The sequence below is a fragment of the Notolepis coatsorum genome (assembly GCF_963971535.1).
Source record: "Notolepis coatsorum genome assembly, chromosome: 8".
NCBI classification, from domain to species: domain Eukaryota; kingdom Metazoa; phylum Chordata; class Actinopteri; order Aulopiformes; family Paralepididae; genus Notolepis; species Notolepis coatsorum.
The window spans coordinates 117,263,531-117,283,900 of NC_140172.1; the positions used below are offsets into that span (position 1 = coordinate 117,263,531).

At 43.9% G+C, this 20,370-nt stretch overlaps 2 protein-coding genes across 2 annotated transcripts in view; both read right to left on the bottom strand.

Moving 5' to 3' along the window:
- The window catches only part of LOC311233537 (putative ATP-dependent RNA helicase DDX46), a gene marked incomplete at both ends in the record, with an annotated part of 51,860 nt that extends 45,655 nt beyond the window's left edge, over positions 1–6,205 (bottom strand). Inside the window, one exon of the mRNA XM_084320503.1 lies at positions 6,179–6,205. Within this exon, the coding sequence (XP_084176629.1) occupies positions 6,179–6,205 (27 nt within the window). The remainder of the gene's footprint in view (positions 1–6,178) is intronic.
- A 5,715-nt stretch (positions 6,206–11,920) lies between these two features.
- LOC311233538 (putative ATP-dependent RNA helicase DDX46) overlaps positions 11,921–20,370 on the bottom strand; it is a gene marked incomplete at its 3' end in the record, with an annotated part of 46,061 nt that continues 37,611 nt past the window's right edge. The window contains exons 18-21 of the mRNA XM_084320504.1: positions 15,940–16,089; positions 14,438–14,656; positions 13,484–13,702; positions 11,921–12,001 (exon numbers count right to left, since the gene is read on the bottom strand). Coding sequence (XP_084176630.1) covers positions 11,921–12,001; positions 13,484–13,702; positions 14,438–14,656; positions 15,940–16,089 — 669 coding nt within the window. The remainder of the gene's footprint in view (positions 12,002–13,483; positions 13,703–14,437; positions 14,657–15,939; positions 16,090–20,370) is intronic.

A 20,370-nucleotide genomic window follows, 5' to 3' on the forward strand; every position in this document is an offset into this window, starting at 1 on the left:
ACTAGGCTTGAGTAAATTGTAATGAACCAAATGAGAATATCAATACATTTTATTTTATCTTTGACTGTGAATAACACCATCATGCTCAAATTGACCAGACCTGAAAAATCTAAGCAAATTAATCAATGGAAGATTATTAAGCAGAAGGTTTTGTACTATGAGGGCCGACGTTCCACTCTACTGGTTAAAATTACTTACTTGTGAGTAGTACGTTCGTTGATAAAGAAAAATAATGTCCACAGCTACTACAAGGTAAGAAAACTGTATTTTCCCAGTCTCCAAAATCACTGCCGACTCGACACATGAAAATTCCTCCACACTGGAAAGCCGAAAATCTATGTTGTTTAGTCTATCTGTTCAGTACAGCTCAGCACGGGTTCAAGATGCACACTGACCTGGCTGAGAGAATTGCTGAATATATCGATACACAAATGTTCTAGAAGGTTCGGTCATGACATCACCACAAATGTTCTAGAATGTTCAATGTTCTAGAATGTTTGGCTATGACATCACCACAAATGTTCTAGAATGTTCGGCTATGACATCACAAATGTTGGACATCACAAATGTTCTAGAATGTTCTATTATGACAATTATATAATACCATAACCGCTGGCGGGACAAAACCTCATACCTCCAAAAACCCAACTTTTCAACAGATGAAAAAAACAAACACAGATTTGAGGGCAAATAGAGTTAGGTTTAGACAGATGATCGGTTTAATGCTTTCCCACTGTTTAAACTTTAAACTTTGTAAAACCCACACACATATGGAGGATGATCTACGGAGTTGATTTATATTTATATAAAAAAAAAAAAAAAAAAAAATCGAGTTATGAGGTTGTCCCGCCAGCAGCGCTATAGCTTTGGCGACTACAAGTACTGAAATCTGCCATCCGGACGCCTAAATATTAAAGGCAACCAACTTGTGTCTAACCACGCCCAACTTGCGTCTAGCCACGCCCCCGCGGCGACGCAGAGCGGAGCTCGGCTGCGGAGCTCCGTCGCGGCAGCATTATATGCCAGTAACCGCCCCTTATTCACTATCCAGAAATAGCTCAATTGACAACGCTGCATGGCTGTGGATCCTACGGCTCGTTGCTGGCTAGTTCGATTCCCTTCAATTTTTTTTTTTTTTTAACGTGCATTCGCATTCTTTCGCCGTTAAGTTTAGGCATAACTTTAAGCATTGTTTCGGAGTTGGTTAAGGTTAGGCATTGTTTCGGAGTTGCTTAAGGTTAGAAGGGTTAAGTTTAGGCGCTGTTAAGGAGCTGGTTAAGGTTAGAGTTTGTCTTAGAGAATGGCAATAGACAGCCTATTTCCGCGCTGTAGCGCGAGGCAATAGACAGCCTATTTCCGCGCTGCAGCTCTCTCGCGCTGCCGTGGTCACATGGGCGTATTGGCCAATCAGAGAAACGCTAAACACAAGTTGGTTGCCTAAAATAGTCACGCCATCCGGACACATGCAATTTGAAATATGATTATAGAATATAGAATATCAGGCATAAAATGGTTATGCGATTAAAATGCGATTAATTAGATTAATTAATTACAAATCCTGTAATTAATTAGATATTTTTTTAATCGCCTGACAGCACTATAAATATTATAATATTATTATTAGTAATATATATACTATTATGACATCACCACAAACGTTCCACTGTTTTAGGTTCTAGAAAGGTCTATTACGACATCACACAAACGTTCTAGAAGATTCTATGTTCTAGAATGCTCCATTATGACAAATACGACGGTTCAATGCTCTATCTAAATCCAATCAATATTAAACATTCATATAATACATTATTACATGGCGTTTTCACATTCGCCGAAATGCTTGCTTGTGATTGGTCAATAGCCCCCCCGACAGCGGTCATTATTTTTCAATAATGACCGCTGTTTTTTCAATAATGACCGCTGTGCGCAGCTGTTCGCAATCAAGCCCACTGACACACACTGTTTCAGTGCAATTAGACACTGCCGGTGTTCTGCTGCCGGCGATGACAGGGGGCGGAGCGACGAGCGGAGCCAGAACGCAGCCAGAACCAGTGTTGCGAGTCGATGTAAAATGAATTAGGTATATTGTTAGTAAGTTAGCCATGTAATAAGCGGGATAATGTATAGCTATACTCGGTCATTGTCGCAAAATAATTGACCTTCACTGACGTTTAAAACACCTCGCCGAAGCGGCTCGGTATTTTAAACTCCGTGTCGGTCAATTATTTTGCGACAATGACCTCGTAGCTATACATTATCCCTTACATAACCTCTGAAGTTACTGCATGCATGGGGAGACTGTGTGTGTGTTTTACAAAGAGGGATATGTTGAAGGAGGACAAATTGAATTAGGCTTGTATAAATGTAACCCTCGCACCAAAGAACCATAAGTCTGTTTTGAAATCTTTTGGACAGCCCATGTATTTGCAGTTGGGAAGTGACAGAAGCACAGTCTGGATAGACACAAAAAAGCTCAGAGCTTATTTCCATTGTGGTCCTTGTAGGGGGGTAGAGGAACGAAGTGTTCAGACATCGTAAAGACACATGACATCACATCACATAGACATAACAGACACATAAAAACATGTAAAAGTGGTGTGACATCATCATGTTAACCTATACCGTTGCACAGGTAAGATGTGACATCACTTTATTCTAAATCACTTGGGAGTGTGAATGTGATATATCACAAGAAACTACTCAACCACGACGTCTTTAACTATGAGTGAACACAACACTAACTCACCGTCTTTAGATGTGAAAACATTTGAAAACATTGTTACTCTGAAAACAGACTTACCGGTATATGGTTCTTCGCAGGAGGTACTCAAATGACAATAAAATAAATCATTATTGTCAGGATAAAGTTCAGTTCACACATTGTTTTATTGTGGAGAAAAGTCAAAACATCTTACATCAATGGAGTTCTTGATCTGTTACTTGTACAAATGACAGTGGAAAAACTGACAAAATACAAAAAAGAACAAATCCTACGTTTAAAAGCATACTGCAGATGTTGGAAAGAAGGGGTTGATTAGGAACAAATTTGCATTACATATAGTAAACTGAAATGAGGAAATCAAAACGGGAGGAAAAAGCTTCACAGAAAATAAAATGCTACAGGTAACTGAGGGGGTCAAAAACAAACAAAAGAAATTAAAATATTCTGAAAATATCCAACAAAAGGTTGTGGATGGGAGATTGCAGACAGCCTCAGTTCGTCCTCTACAACACCTTGTATCTGCCTTTGCTGGTTGGTTGGTAGGAATTTTGCTGTAAAGAAAGAAGAAGAAAAACAAAAATGAGCATCATCTGTCATTGATATTTGTGGAACAGACAGTCCTCATGTTTTCTATGGTACTGCAGAGACCGTCGCATCATTAGCAACATAACATGCTTGTTGGCGCCTTCTTCCGCGGTCTGCTTATTATACAAAATATGCAGTTTTACCCATAATTATGATAGTGAGGAGCATATTTCCAAGTAGTGAAGGAAAATAAAAGAATGAATCTTTTTGACCACAGGCTGCTCGCTCTCAGCAGAGCTCCAAAGTTAATACAACACCATGTAAATCCATACAGTATGTAATCCCATTCATGTAAATCCAATCCTATGACTCATTCCACACTGCAGCCTTACTTATCCGTCTGATCAAATAACCTTGATATTTATGTAAAAAATATTTAGCATATTTATATATTTCATATAAAAAAAGTATATATTCAAATTCAGTTTTGAAAATAAGGTGATTGATAGGAACAATAAATCCAAGGAACACAAATTTACTATATTAAAATATCTGACCTAGTAAGGAAGTTATGAGGTCTTGCTGGCATGCGGTCAACAAATGCACGCTGTGAAATAATCTGAATTTGGTCGTGTCGCATCACATATTCTTATAATAGTCTGGATACTCAAGTATTCCGTCTATGAGTTGGTGCATGTAAACTCCATATTCCGTGTATTAATATCCAGGATGAGCTCGTATCCCGAACAGGGATACGCTGATATAGGCCCTTTTCACAGCTTTGTTTACCCAAGTCCAAAATGGCCGCTGTGAAAAAGGATACTGTGGCATGTCAGCACCTTATCACACTAATATCCTGTTGGGTTTGTGGTCGTCTGAAAGAGTTCCGTTTCCCACGGACACAATTGCAATATGCGGTGTACTCGTGTATACAGGCATATATTGGTAATCGTGATATGAAATTGCATATAAACACCTTATCCTGCCCGAGGCTTTTAACCTGGGATTTTGGCTAGTGTCCAGAATATCAACATGAAAGAAAAACCTATTGACATGATTGTTGTATTTATTACTAGTAGTCCTGCATCATAATGCAAATGCTGCCACCACTACTAGAGGAAATGGGTCAATAAAAGGTGGGTTGGGGGATATACTTTAGGCCATTTCTTGCTAAATAATATACATTTACATTTAGTAATTTAGCTGACGCTTTTATCCAAAGTGACATAAGTTCTGTACAACAAGTCAGCAGGAAGGGTACAACTCTGGCAACTACAGTAAGTAACATTATTCGTCAAACAATGTTGAACTTGGGTGCTAGTCTTGAGTGCATAATAGTAAAGACACATTAGCATAGTTGGTAGTAATATAGGCAAGGTGGATTCCTTAGTAGCAGAGTGCATACTAGTAAAAGACAATGAGTCTCATTCACCAACGGACTTAAGACAAAAGATCAGACAATTTTGTCCTAGCTCCACTGAAGAGCAGTCGTGAGTCGGACAGACTGGTATGCGGCGTGTTCTTAACTCATTCCCCGCCAACAACGAGTATACTCGCTATTTGATCGTCTTTCGTTTTTTTTTATATTTGATTTTTTTTTTTATTGATCTTTTCCCCCCTCCTTTTTCCTCCAAATTTTCTCCCATCCCAATGTTAGTCGTTATGCCAATTCCCAATCCCCTTCCTGGTCCCTGCGCACTTACCCCCCACAGTCGGTCTGGGAGAGTGGAGGCTATCACGTGCTTCCTCCGACACACGTCTAGCCAATCAACCGCTTCTTTTCACCTGGCAGCGCGGACTCTCACTGAGAGGGTGTAACGTGTGGAAGGATCACACTACCCCCCTTAGATCCTATCCGCGCTGAGCAGGCGCCCCGACCGAACTGTAAGAGTCGCTGTTTACAACGACCCGGACCCACCCCGCCAACTTTCCCACCCTCTAATACAGCCAATTGTATTAGTGTGAACGGCCAGCCAAGCTGGTGACAACGCCATAGCTGTGAGCTGGATTCGAACAGGCGAATCCAGCGTCTCCGGTGTTGGTGACGAACGCAATCTCCGCTACGCCACCTGACCGCCTGCAGCGTTTTTTTTATATTTTAATATTCTATTCAATGCCACAGACCTGTATGTTGCCGTTAAAAGGCATACTGGGACGCAGAGGGTGCAGTACCGGCCAGATCCTGCCAGGTGGCAGTATCGAGAGTGCAGTAAACCCTGTTCCAGACCGGGTGTTACGTTTAAACCGCCCCGGGCACAGTTTTTTAGTACGCCCCGGGCCCCTCAATGCATGTGTTGTGCCGTATTATGTTATGGACCAGATGGACCAGATGGCGATCAAACAATTGGAATATTCTTTTTGGAATACACCCAACCTCAGGTAAGGACTATCTGACGTCAATTCCAGCTTGAATCTGCAAGGATTTCGTACCGATCCGGCTGATCAGTGTGTGTGGTGTTCATAACGAATGCTGTTACTGGCAATCAAAGCATCAGAAACGACTGCCCCCCCCTCTTTCATGCATTCATGATGAAACATAATACCCATTATATAAAGTTGATTTGGAAATAGTAGCGTGTCCAGGGATAAAACGCCAATGCTTTTAGTAGAATTCACGTAGAGCCCTATAACTCAGTTTCCCAGGAATTAGCCCGGATCATTCCGAAACTATACTTATATTCACCACGGCATAACGCGCAAACGTATGCATGAAAAAATTTATTCTTTTTTTGCATCTTGGACAGAAGATAGTTACTGTCAAATGACCATAGTATTGTATCCATAGCTATAATATAAAATATAGATATAGCTCTACAAACAAGGTGACGCATTCCTATCTTTAAAATGTGGCCTGGCTAGAACAGGATGAGGCTAGTCCCCGGCGGTCAATGAGTTAACTCATTCAGCGCCAGGGGTCGCTGTCTACCTTACCGTTGAAATGCCATCGCCTTTTAACATGGGGATACGTGGCTGTGTTTGCAGGCCTAAAGCTATATTATATATTATAGCTATGGATCTAATAATATAGTCGATTGTCATTGAGTTTCTTCCGGTCAAGATGCAAAAAACAGATAATGTTTCCATCCATACATTTCCATTTTATACCGTTGTGAATATGAGCGTAGTTTCAGGGCAGTCTGGTGTAATTTCCAAAGTGCTTCGTAATGGCCGGCAACGCGTATTCTAGTAAAAGCGTTATCGTTTCTTCCCTGGACTAGCTACTGTTCTCAAATCAAATTTAGATTATCGGTATTATGTTTCATCATGGATGCATGAAGGGGGGGGGGGGTCCCGCCGTGCTTTGATCGCTACCAACTGAACACGCCACACACAAACCACACACACGCTCCCGATCGCATGAAGGAATTTTTGGATCAACGCAATATTGGTACCATTTAGCCCTTACCTTGACCAGGATCTGTCCGAGAAGAATATTCCAATTATCTGATCGTCATTCCAAGTACTGATCGCGATCGTGTTTCCAACGTAATCCAGCAATGAACATGAACCCGGGGGGCCCGACTCTCGTCAATGCCTGCATTATAAGCGCTTGCCCTGCCCGAGTAGTTAGACCCCGCCCGCTGGCCGCAGCTTGGCCCAGACGGCAAGCTATATAATTTCAAATGGAGTGCAATAGTGGCCACAAGGCGGCAGGCGGCGGTATTGGACTTTTGCAATCTCAGACCCCTCCCCAGTGATAACACACAGCTGCCTGCATGTTTATGAATGGAAATAGCGAATAAAAGAAATAACGATCCAATAACGAGTATACTCGTTGTTGGCAGTATTCGATTGGCGGGCTATAACGAGTATACTCGTCGTTGGCAATTAAAGAGTTAAGGGCTTTATTTGGGAGGAATCCTGGTGATTGCGTTAATCTCAACTCTACACACATTCTTGGAATTAAATAATCATAATAATAATAAATATGACAATATTTGTATGATAAAACATTTTGTTTTACATTTACAGTCATGCCTCAAGAGGCATCGTGATGTCCAAAAATAAATAAAAACACTACACAAACACTGCAAATGACAGCGGATAAATAAATAAGAACTAAAGCTAATCGTGTGGATATAGCTATAGTGGAATAGACTATTAATATTCCATATTTATACCGTCTTGTTGCGCTCTCCTGGCCACCTGTTCAGCGCGCGCACACACACACACACTGTATTTATTGCCTACATGTGTAATGAATGAACAGTAGGCTTATATTATTCTAATTACTTGTTTCATTGGGAGATAGTAGATACTGTATGCGCTGCCCTATAGTAGTACGTACAGTATGTACAGTACACATCTTAGCATGACATCTTAAGGCCACCACAGTCGGGCGTACTGCGAGCGGACCAAACTCTGCACGGCATGTCCGCAATTGTTTGAGGTTTCAGTCAAGCGTACCACCGCTTACCAATTTCCTACATTTCTCATGCCAGTTTACTACATTTAATTCAGGTCGATGTCAACCAACACACCAAGCAGCCTTTTGTGTGACACTGGTGCGTGACGCCTCTGTGGAGTCTGGTCCGCTCACGCCCGACTCTGTGGTGGCCTTAAGATGTCACGCTAAGATGTGTACTGTACGTACTACTATAGGGCAGCGCATACAGTATCTACTATTTCTAGGGGTGTAACGGTACACAGAAGCCACGGTTCGGTACGTACCTCGGTATTGGGGTCACGGTTCGGTACAACAGAAGAAAAATATTCATAATAATTATTTTTTTTAATATATTTTTTTATTTATATATTATATTTATGATAATTATGATAATTATTATTAAATAGAATAATTTTCTATAGGCTTGCCGTGGAAGTCAGTGATACTGGTGTCATTCTGTGTTCAGGCATCCACTTGCCTACTGCCCCTTTAACCCTTTATCTGCCGGAGCTTATTCTCATCCTTGTAGCCTCTCTGCCACCACTATAAGTCTATGGAGATGTTCACCTTCTTTGCAGGGCTATAACTTTTTAAATTGTATTGCTAAATTGACATTACTATGGCCCATTCAACATCAATAATCTATCGTTCAGGATGTAGGAACGTTTTACTTTTTCATTCACACATTCATACAAAAATACTGTCTAGAGTATAAATATGTTTTTATCGTTTTCTGCTGTATTTCATAAAAAGTGAGTTATAGCCATTTATGCATATATTAGATCATCAAATGCAGTTTGATAGCGATTGACGCCAGATAAAAAATTTCAATTGTACAAGGTCCTAAACGTCATGAGTCATCATCTGCTGGTGACCGGAGGGGGGTCGTTTATAATGCAATGACCGACGTGAAATGATTCATGTAGTATGGGTGATATATAGATCAGAACAGTATGGATAATAATAATCAAAAACGCTGAAACTCACCCCAGTCTCCTCTTACCGTTGGGTGATGAGCGTGGAGCAAAAAGATCGCTATTATGGGATGTTGATCTATGCGATGCATTTCCAGGTTGTATAATACTATATACGTCCAAATAATGTTGTTTATTGAGTTATGGCAACGGATCGATTATCCAGTGGGTCAAGATGGAGTCCCGCGAGCGATAGCGAGTGGCCGGAGGGAATAGGGAGACACACCGGCGTCACAATTATCAACATCCGGTTGCAACGCGCCGATCGGCCACCGGGTGGCGGTATTGAAGCGTTGTAGAGTTGAGCGGAGTCCTACAGCACCAGTCAAGGATCCGTGGGTGAAATATGAATACCATGACAGAAATTTGAAATATTGATCTCAAAGACGCTGTAAAACTTCATTGGCAGATTACGCATGGCGAGGAATGACGTCTTAACACGTCATCGGCGGAGAAAGGGTTAACAATCCTTGCTAAGTTTCAGTTTCCCTTCTAGAGAGAATTTAACTTCACGACAAGACTGAATACTAGAGAACAGATGACATATTACAACAATGGCAGAGGATTATTTGGATTTAAACACAGTGCCAGCTCAGATGATCTGTCCGGAAAAGTATGTTTCTTTTTTTTATTTGATTGTGTCTGTGCCTGTGAGTCCGGCGGGGGAGAATGTTGATGTGTTTGTTGGCGCGTGTGTGTGTGTCGGCGACGCATGTGTGTTTCTTTCCATTGGTTTAATTTGGTTAACGTTATTGGGCGAACAAGAAAACTGTAAAAAATTGTAATGACCCTGCAGCTGTTCCAATGTAAATGTGCCTTTCTCCGTGCACTTTCGCCGCTCTGAACTGAAGTCGGGGACTCGGTGTGCCACGCGCTGTTCTCGCACGGACCTCGCGAGTGCCTGCATGTGGGACTCGTGTGTTTGCGCTGTGGGGCGTATTCTCCGTATATGGCTGCGCGTACCGCACTGTGACGGCCGTACCGTAAATTCACGGGACGAACGCGTACCGTTACACCCCTAACTATTTCCTAATGAAACAAGTCATTCGAATAATATAAGCCTACTGTTCATTCATTACGCACATAGACTATACAGTGCGTGTGTGTCAATTGAAGGTTTCAAATAATACAATTTTAACTGTACTAAGAGACATAATGACGGTACTTACTAATCTGATGAGCTCCTCTTTGATGAGCCTGGTGATCTCAGCTTTTGCTTTCTGGACTGCCAGCTCATTTGCGCCTGTCAAACAAACAACGTTAATATATTAAGAGATTTTGTCAGGAAAAACAATAAAAGCAGGACATATTTAGGGGGGCGGGGGCAACCGGAGAGGGGAGGGTTGGTGAGAGTAAAGCTGCTTATCTGAATAACAATGACACACATACAGTGTCATCAGGACATATTCTCTAAACATGAGTGAGTGAGTGACTGACTGACTGCCTGGGTGAATTAGCAACATTGCTGGTCTATGGAGGTGCTTTGCATTAAAAAAATATATACTTTTCTTTCAGAATGACTAGTTGGCAGTGTAACAAAAAAAAATAAAAAAAAAATAAAGAGGAATTCCACTCTGGGTCTCTCTCGTATTTATAGAAAAGTTACTTTACTGCAGAGTAAAATGAACCCACAGCCAGCTCGGTATATATCACCAGGCCAGAGATAAACTACTGCACATGATCCAGCTTCCTGCTTTACAAAGGACAGAAAAAGGGCAAAACACCAGCCAATAGTTGCCACTCCTATCAAACACACACAAGGAGTGGAGGACTGAGCTCTTACTTTTGGTTACCTGGCGTGAGAGAGTGGGAAGCTCATCTAGATACAATCAAGGTATCAGGAAATTCAAATGACCCGCCCATTCTAGTTCTACATTGAGTGAGGGTAGAGTTTCGTGTCATTATGACATTTAGCTCTACCATAGAATTTCCATTATTCTCACGACACACGCTTTTCCAACCAAAAAACCCAAAAGATCCTGGAAGGTCTCAGTGATACGTACTTTCAATCGCCAGGTAGATTTTGCGTTCTCCCTCTTTCGGCTCCTTCCCTGGAGGGAAGTATGTTCCTCGGATGGTGATGGCAGCCTCAGAGTATTCACCGATCCTCTGAAGGGCTTCCTTGGACGTCACCTTCCACCTGGCCGTCTGGGGGGGGGGTGAGAGGAGACACAGAGGAGATGACATGCTTTACCGCACATGAAGACCTAGGGAGCACCTTAGTCGGTTACCTTCTGTGAAAGACAGGTACACTAGGCTTGGGTAAGAGATGGCATACTTGGAGAGAGAGAGTATGAGAGTGAAAGAGAGAGACTTCAAAACAGCAACAACAAGAGAGTAGGCAAGTCAGAAATAGCCCATAATCTTTCATGTTTTTTTTCTGGGACTTTCTGTATTTTTCACCCATCCCAATTTAGTCGTTATGCCAATTCCCTTCCTGGTCGTTGCGCACATTGCCCCACTGTCAGCCCTGTCAGGGGAGGGTGTAGAACTACCACATGCCTCCCAGATACATGTGGAGTCGCCAGCCGCTTCTTTACACCCAACAGCAAGGAGTTTGACTGGGGCAACGTAACGCGTCCGGAGGTTCACGCTATTTCCCCCAGATGCCCTCCCTGCTGAACAGGCGCCCGGACCGACCAGTAGGGGTCGCAGTTTTCAACGACCAGGACACATACCCCACCGGCTTCCCACCCGCTAACACTGCCAATTGTGTTAATATAATATAATAATATAATAATAATAATTTAGGACCTGCTCCGAGGTCATCAATTGGCACACATGCGATGCATGCATGCAATTCGTATCTGCGATTAACCCATCCCGTCGCCCTTCCCCCCCAAGGGCAGCCGGGAGCAGACAGGCATCAACGTGAGCCGCGCCAGGGGACCAATCCAAGTGCTCCTGTCCGTCTTCGTCAAGGACGCCACAGCGTTAGCGATCTTGTTGTTGTGCATGTTTTTCCATTGGGTTTATCTTATCGGGGGGGAAACCCTTGCGAGCACGGGGAGAACATGCAAACTCCACACAGAAAGGCCTGGGAGATACCCCACCTGGGTAACTGGCATCATGGAAACCTGGTCCCCAAGCGGGAATCGAACCCTGGACCTTCTTGCTGTGAGGCGACAGTGTTAACCACTACACCACCGTGCCGTGTTAGTAGGGACGACTGACCAAGCCGGAGGTACCGCTGACAGCTGGATTCGATCCCAGAGTTTCTGCTGTGGTAGGAGAGTGCTTAGTCTACTGCGCTACCCAGCCGCCCTCATGTTTTTGTTATTGATAAGTTGAGGAGACATATTGGTGGTTTTCCTAGCCGTTGGCCAGGTACAGGCGTTTGATGGAATAGTTTTCTGTTGCAGCACTCAAGATCCCACCAGGTGATCTCACTAGCTTGTGTGCATGATGCACAGAAACAAAAATGTGGCTCACATACACATCGTGTGCAGAACCTTTTATTATTTTATCCGTAATAAAAGACTCCCAATTGTGCCAGCTGCCACTTTACCCAGCAGCTGCCACTTTACCCAGCAGCTGACACTTTACCCAGCGGCTGCCACTTTACCCAGCGGCTGCCACTTTACCCAGCAGCTGCCACTTTACCCAGCAGCTGCCACTTTACCCAGCAGCTGCCACTTTACCCAGCAGCTGCCACTTTACCCAGCAGCTGCCACTTTACCCAGCAGCTGCCACTTTACCCAGCAGCTGCCACAGTTGGTAGATGTCCTTCAGCCTGCTGTGTTCAACAGTCAATGCTCTTCAATTAAAATAACACATTATAAATAAACTATATTTACTGTAAATACCATTTTTTCTGTATATTTTGGCTAACGTTACTGTATTACTCTACAAGGAGTTAACAATGAGTGCACAAAGAAACAGAAAGTGATAGTTTGACATGGGGATTTGAATGGGTTGTTGTAGAGAATACAGTAACGTTAGCGAAAATATACAACTTAGTGGTTTTCACAAGGGTGCCTTCACCTGTGCCTAGTGACTTTCAAACTACTTTCAAGTCTCACTGAGTATTTTCCACCCCTTGTCAGCCTCAATGGCAGGAGTTTCCTAAGGTAAGGCTGAGATGTGCTAAAACACACACCCTATGAACACAACATTTTAAATGTTGCTGGCCAGTATGACTTCAACCTGTATCACTGTACATATAAGATAAGATAAGATAAGATATTCCTTTATTGATCCCCTTGGGGAAATTCAGGCATCATAGCAGCATGGGGGGGAGGGGGGGAGGGGTACAGGTAGTAAAACAACACAGTATACAGGTAGTAAAAGACAACACAGTATATAGTACAACTCTGTACACACATCTGATTAGCACTAGACTCAGTAGTACTAATTTGTATATTTTGTACCCAGTTTAAAATCACCTGTATATTGTATACTATTGCACTTTACGGTTACATTTGCACTCTGGTTGGATGCCACTTATTTTCGTTGTACTGTACTTGTGCTGTATATAATGACAATACATTTGAATAAAATCTAATCCAATCTAAATTAGATAAAGACAGGGGTGATCTCCAGTAATGGCGAGAAGTCTAAATTAGACCGGTATTTTAGCTTTTGTGCTGCGGACTCGTGGATTAAACCACAAACCACTTTAAATAATCGACTCTCTGGTGACACTGGGACATTTAAAAAATTTGCTTTTGCATTTTGAATGCAATCGTTTGAACCAATGTCAATATTTGTGTCTTACTGTCCGATTTATCATTGCTTTCAGTTTTTCTTTGTCGTTATTTATCTTCATTACCTTCTGCATATTGTAATCTTAGCATTATTGACAATGAGGCTCCACCCTCGCTAATCTCTTGAGGGTCTAGATAAAAGGTTGAATGAATGGTACAGTCCACTGACCTGAGGGAAGTCGTTGATCTCCAGCTCCTCCTCGTACCTCTTGACGGTCTCGGCCTGCTCGGCCGCCTGCCTCTCCTCCTCCAGCTTCTCCACGGGGATGTAGTTCAGCTTGGCGTTGATCTTCTCCGCCAGCTGCTCCGCGATGGTCTTGGCCGACACCGAGGGAGACATGATGGTGCCGCCCCGCAGGATGGCGTTGGTGGCCTGCTGCATCATGTCCTGTCCGGGGAAGGTGAAAGAGAGAGGCCGGTCAGTACGGATGAATTCACAGCGCCTTCCTTATAGACGATAAACCCTTAGCATTCCGAAACCTTAAATGCATCGTACACATCCAAAAACTCTAAAACAGTTTTGCACACATTCATTTAGTTTGAGTTATTGAGAGTGAATTAATTTGAATATGGCCACCAGTGATGTCATCAGGGACATTGAATTCTAATTCAATAGAAACTGAGTTTTTGCACTAGTGTGAGATTATGTGCAAAATAGGACACCTTGGAAAACATTGGACACCTTGGTGAACGCGGCTGCGCCTTCTTTCTATTGTTTTCATAGTTTTTGTGCACCGACACCAATCAGCCAATCAGATCAACCGAGGGGAGGGATAATGGAGGAGAAGCACATTTTGCGATAAACCTCGTTTGTACAGATTCCTGGTGAGTAACATACCGTTAATTATCAATGTTGAAAACATATGCCAACAGCAATGCTAATGGTAGTAATTTATGTAACGTCAGCCGAGGTAACAATGGTAATCAGTGGTATCGCTCGTTGGGCCCTCGAGCACTTTCGATTCTCCATGTACACTGACGAGTGTTTCGAGTGCAGGAAAAAAGCGTCCAATCTGATCACAGCCTTAGTCCCATTAAACACCTATAATAACTCTGGAAATGATGAGGGCAAAAAAGAAAGGAAAACAAAAGCCCACCCCCGCTGTCCGCCCTCATCTCTCACCTGAGCCTCTGAGCCCAGGTTCTTCTGGGCGTTGATGCGCATCGCCAGCCTCTTGGCCATCTCCAGCTTCTGGACGTTGACGGCGGACGGGGCCCCGAGGCCGCCGGCGGCTCCTGCGGCCGCTGCCATGGCCCCCGCCGACCCCGTGCCCCCGCCGGGCGCAGACAGGTCCTTCACCCTCTTCTTGGAGTTGAACATGCTCTCGATCTGCTCCTCAATCTGGGGGGAGAAGAGACAGGGTGGGTGTATGAGGTCACAGTATGAGGTCACAGCTGCCATGACCAGCACTGTGGAGGTAAAATAACAGAGAGACAACAGCCCTGTTTGTCTAATCGCGTGACGATGTTCAAAATGGCAGGAACAGGGTTTGCATGGACAATGTCCATGTCTGTGTGGGTTTCCTCCAGGGACCATGAAGACATGTTAGGCAGGGACTAGGGATGACAACTAGCTCATTAGCTGTAACTCCGGCACATTTACATTGATGTGGAAAGTGTTGATTAATGTGCACCTGGGTAAAAAAGATATAATATATAAATATAACTTACAATGAGGTGTCGCTTCATGTAATAAAAAGGTGAAACGCTTGTGGGAGGGAGAATCCCGAATGGCGACAACAGAATAAGGATGTAGGATAGTTCATGTCAGATTTAATCTGGAGACCGGTTTTCCTTCCATTATGGGGTGACAGCGGCTCAGAGGTCAGCAGGTGTCTGGTAATCTGAAGGTTCCCGGTTTGATTCTGGCTCCTCCCAACAACGTGTCGAAGTGTCCTTGAGCAAGACACTTAACCCCCTAACTGCTCCCGATGAACAGGTTGGCACCTTGCATGGTCGCCTCCGCCATCGGTGTGTGAATGTGTGAGTGAATGAGAGGCATACATTGTAAAGTGATTTGGATAAAAGCGCCATCTACCATTTATTATGTGATGGATGAGTCTAGCTGCTTCCTCATAGACATTTCTAAATGGGTCCAAGTTTATTTCCCGTTTTGCTAATATTAACAGCTGACAGGAAGTCAACTTGGATTCAAATGGTTTTCCAAAAAGGAGAACGATAAGAAAGTCACACCCATACCAATGCCCAATTGACAATATTCACATGATGGCCATTTTGCTCTTATGTAATGCTCAGGATGGGATTCCCCAAGGTTGGAACAGGGTGGGAAGAAAATCCCATCCTGAGCAAAATAGCTGCAGTGTGATTCACTGTGTGAATATGGTCAATAGGATGGGCGCTGGGTCAGAAAATATATTGCAGATATATAGCAGAGTTGGACAGAGAGATCCATACACCAACTAGTCCGTTCTAAAATAACTTTGATTTTCTGCGGTGACATTTCGAGCACAAGGCTCTTCCTCAAGACGTCAGATGCTAGTTGGTGTGTGTGGATCTCTCCGTTCAACCCCCCAGAGCCGCTCCCCTAGTGGCAACGCAGTTCCCATTAACAGGCCCACGGGGTCTTGCATCTCCAGGTTTCCACAGAGGTGGGCGGTGACTCACGTCCATGGCCCCTTCCTCGTCGTCGGAGTCCTGCAGTCCCAGAGCCGCTTTCTGGAGCTTCTTCCTCTCGTTGGCCATGGCGTGTTCCGTCTCATCAAACTTAAAGCCCTTCCCTGAGAAGCCACTGCTGCTTTTGAAGCTCTTGCCCTCCTATAGGAGTGGGGTGGGGGAAAGGGAGGTAGAGAGAGAACACAACATTCTGATTAAACTGTGCAAACTAGGCATTACTGATATGAGAGAGAGAGAGAGAGAGAGAGAGAGAGAGAGAGAGAGAGAGAGAGAGAGAGAGAGAGAGAGAGAGAGAGAGAGAGACAACCTCTGCATCACTGGCTCAGCACTCTCCTGGTTTCAATCCTACCTCACCACCCGGACACAGTTCATCACCATCTGCGATTCCAGTTCCACCCCGGCCCCAGTCAACCAAGGCGTCCCCCAAGGCTCTGTACTTGGCCCAATTCTGTTCACCATTTACATGCTGCCCCTCGGTCAGATCATCCCCCGCCATGGCCTCAGCTTCCACTCCTACGCAGACGACGCACAACTCTACCTCTCCACCAAACCATCCACCCAGCCCCCCCCCATGCTCCTTTGTCAACTGCCTTCATGAAATAAAAACATGGATGTCATCTAATCTTCTCAAACTCAACAATAAAACTGAGCTCATGGTTGTGGCACCCAAGGCCCTGCTCCGGAAGGTTGGCAGTGTTTCCCCTAGGATTTTTTTCAGGGGGGGTGGTAGGCCCCCCAAAACTACTAGTGTTGTCACGGGGGGCGCACGTGTCACGGATACGTGGTGTCAACAGTGTCGTCATAAACGCGCGCAGTAAGGCGGTTGTTAGTATCTGTGCATTTCTCTACACTGAGCTGAAATTAGCCCCTTCTGAGCTGGGGGTGGGTCAAAAATATATCAGATATGAATTTCAAAGATACCCAGCGTACAATATGGGTTTAACACAGCTTTACGGTGGGGTCTGGAAGCTTGGAGTTGCTAATAAACAGTTTAAATCATTGTTACAAAACGAGTGGTACTTACAGACCGAACGTCCATTTCCGCCGTTGGTGTCACAGCGCATGCGCACCAGGCAGCCAAATAGCGGCAGAAGAAGACGCCATCTTGCCAACGTTTGCTCTGTGAGTACCACTCGTTTTGTAACAATAATTTTAACTGTTTATTAGCAACTCCGAGCTTCCAGACCCCACCGTAAAGCTGTGTTAAACCCATATTGTACGCTGGGTATCTTTGAAATTCATATCTGATATATTTTTGACCCACCCCCAGCTCAGAATTCAGCGCTTGGTACTTAATATGAGCCTTGTGGCGGCATTGCTGAGAGTGACTGCGGATACGAAAAGCCCCTGGCTTGCAGATCGCAGTCACGTAAGGGGCTAAGCTGAAATGAAACGATTGCAATATTTATTTACAACACATAAATGAACTTATTTACAATTATACATACAGTAGTGACAACACACATATGAACTATTTACAATACAAGGAGAGTGTTTCCCACAGGATTTTGTGAGACTGTGGTGGGTGGACCTCGGACCCTCTAGGGCAGTGGTTCTCAAACCTCTCCTCGAGGCACCCCAGCCGTTCCATGTATTTGTTCAATTCCACCACCAGCACACCTGATTTAACTAATAAAGGGCTTGTTAGGTTGAATCAGGTGTGCTGGTGGTGGAATTTAACAAATACATGGAACGGCTGGGGTGATCTGAGGAGAGGATTGGAAAGCACCGGGGGGTCCGGGGGAATGCTCCCCCGGATTAATTTTTTTTTTGTACATTTTAAAGTTAAATGCATCAATCTGATGCACTTTGAGAGCAAAATAAAGAGGCCAGATCTATGATGAACTTTGTGCTCAAAACACAAAATCGACTAGACTGGAGCATACATTTGAGCCATCAAAGAAATGAAGCAAAAGTGGTTACCTGTGTTGAACTGGTTTATTTTTCAGAAAATATAAAAATATACTGGATTACTATTACGACTACTACCACTGCCAATACTACTGATACATCCCTATTGGCAATGTATCAGTCTAGGTAATTAATGGGAAACACTGAGGGAGGCACATACAACACTCATACCTATTTACAACCAGTGTCAGAGCGAGCGCACTCAAGTTGTTCGGAAATTCTGAGTGGACACTGGACACTCTGACCAAAGAGTCAGTTTATCAGAGCAGAGCAGATTTTCAGAGTGAATTTATTAACTCACCTTAACTAGGGCCCTATGAAATCCGTTTTTATCTTTTCCTGTTTTCGGATTCTTCTCGGTTTTTAATATTCCCGTTTTCGGATTTCTCTGATTTAATATTTTTTCCTTTGGATTTAACCAAAAAAACAATACAAAATTATGTTTTTAACGAACTTTAATAACAGTACATCTGCAAACAGTGCCAGTGTAGTTCAATGTTCAGTGCCAGTTAGGTTGGTTTCTTTTTTTCCCATTCAGTTCAGTTCAATGCAGTTCAACTGCCAGTGCAGTGCAATAGTTAAATAATACAAACTTTCCAAAGACCAGAGTTGGGACGGACACACGCGCGCACATACACACATACACACACATTAGTCAGTCTCGGAATTGTCTCGGAGTTGTCTCGGAATGGATTTGGTAGATTTTTTCTGTGTCTCCGTAGACCGTGCCGCACCACCGTTTTAAAGTCTTAGTGAAGATTGATTTATATGAAAACCGATTTATGTATAATTTAGCTAGCTCGCCAACGTTAGTGATTAAAGCAAAAAAAAAAGTTATTAAAAAATGTGTATTCTTTTTTTATTATTATTTTTTCAGGGGGGGCGGGGGGCCCATTGGTGGGGCGGTAGGGGCAATGGTAGGGGAAACACTGGTTGGGGATCTCACCCTCAACATAGACGGCTGCTCCATCTGCCCTTCCCTTAACACTTTCAGTGCCCACCACGTGATAACATGTGTTATCAGCCCGATGCCTGAATGCCTACCACGACAATTAGCGTGTTATTTTTTTATTATCGATCTGAATTCATATTTCATCAACCGAGTCTCCCGTTGGTAAACCAGCCCCATCAGGAGATCAGATGTGAAAAAACCGCCCCCTATAGTCTCCCAGATGGTAATGCACCCTTTTGGAATGGACTCAATGAAAATGGATGAGAAAAGAAAATTCCGGAATCCACATTCGACTTCTCAGGCATGTAACCCGAGCCGATCGGATTCATTGTGGAATATGTGTTTACAGTATGTAGCTTTGGATCAATAAAAGCGATCGATTTTTGGAATGGCGATCAGGAATTGGAATGATCTTTTTGGAGAACATCTGATCTGAGGTAAGGAATCTATTTTACAAGTCTTGGGTTAATCAGAGTTGTATTCGCTGAGATCTCAGCGTTCGCCCTATGTGTGTGTGTGTGTGTGGGCGATGGCTTTGAGGAAATCAGAGAATCGATTTTTCAGATTGCCTATATAGCGTGCATACGTACACATATACTATCGATAATCTAGCGTTTATTTGAAAACGATTCATAAATAGGCCGAAAAATTACAACGTTCTAGAATATTCCAGTAAAGGGCGATTATCATGGAATATTTATATTTTCCTTGAACACGAGGGCTTTTCAAAATGCTATAAAACGAAAATGAACCGATAAAAAAACAATCCGCTTCGACAATGTTGACTGGAAAACGAGTCATTGATAAGCGACGGGCAGATTAGACACATAGCCATAATTTAAAACATAGATTAGGCGTTATTAACGCTAACATTGGAGTGGATGGTGGGCATTCAAGCACTAAATCGTGCGCCCCCTGCTGGCACTGAAAGTGTTAAAGGTCCGCAACCTGGCCGTTATCCTGGACTCCACCCTCTCCTACCAAGCCCATGTCAGTTCCGTCACCAAATCCGCCTTCTTCCATCTCAGAAATATCTCCAGACTCCGACCATCACTTTCCGACTCCACAGCTGAGACCCTCATCCATGCCTTTGTCACCTCCCGCCTGGACTACTGCAACAGGGTCCTGTCCGGGGTCCCAAACAAAACCCTGGACAGGCTCCAGTATGTTCAAAATTCAGCTGCCAGGGTTCTAACCCACACCAAACCCTGGCAGCACATCACTCCCACCCTCATTCACCTCCACTGGCTCCCCATCAAATCCTGCATCACCTACAAAACCCTCCTGCTCACCTACAAATCCCTTCACGCTCTGGCACCTCAGTACCTCACTGACCTCCTCCACCCCTACACTCAGTCACGGTCCCTGCGATCCACGGACACTGGTCAGCTCTCCATTCCCGAACCAGACTGCGGACCTTCAGGGACAGATCTTTCAGTGTGGCAGCTCCCACCCTCTGGCACTCCCTCCCCGCAGAACTCCGCACCGCCCCAACTCTGGACTCATTAAAAAAACTGCTCAAAACCCACCTCTTCAACTTGGCCTTTAACCCCTAATTT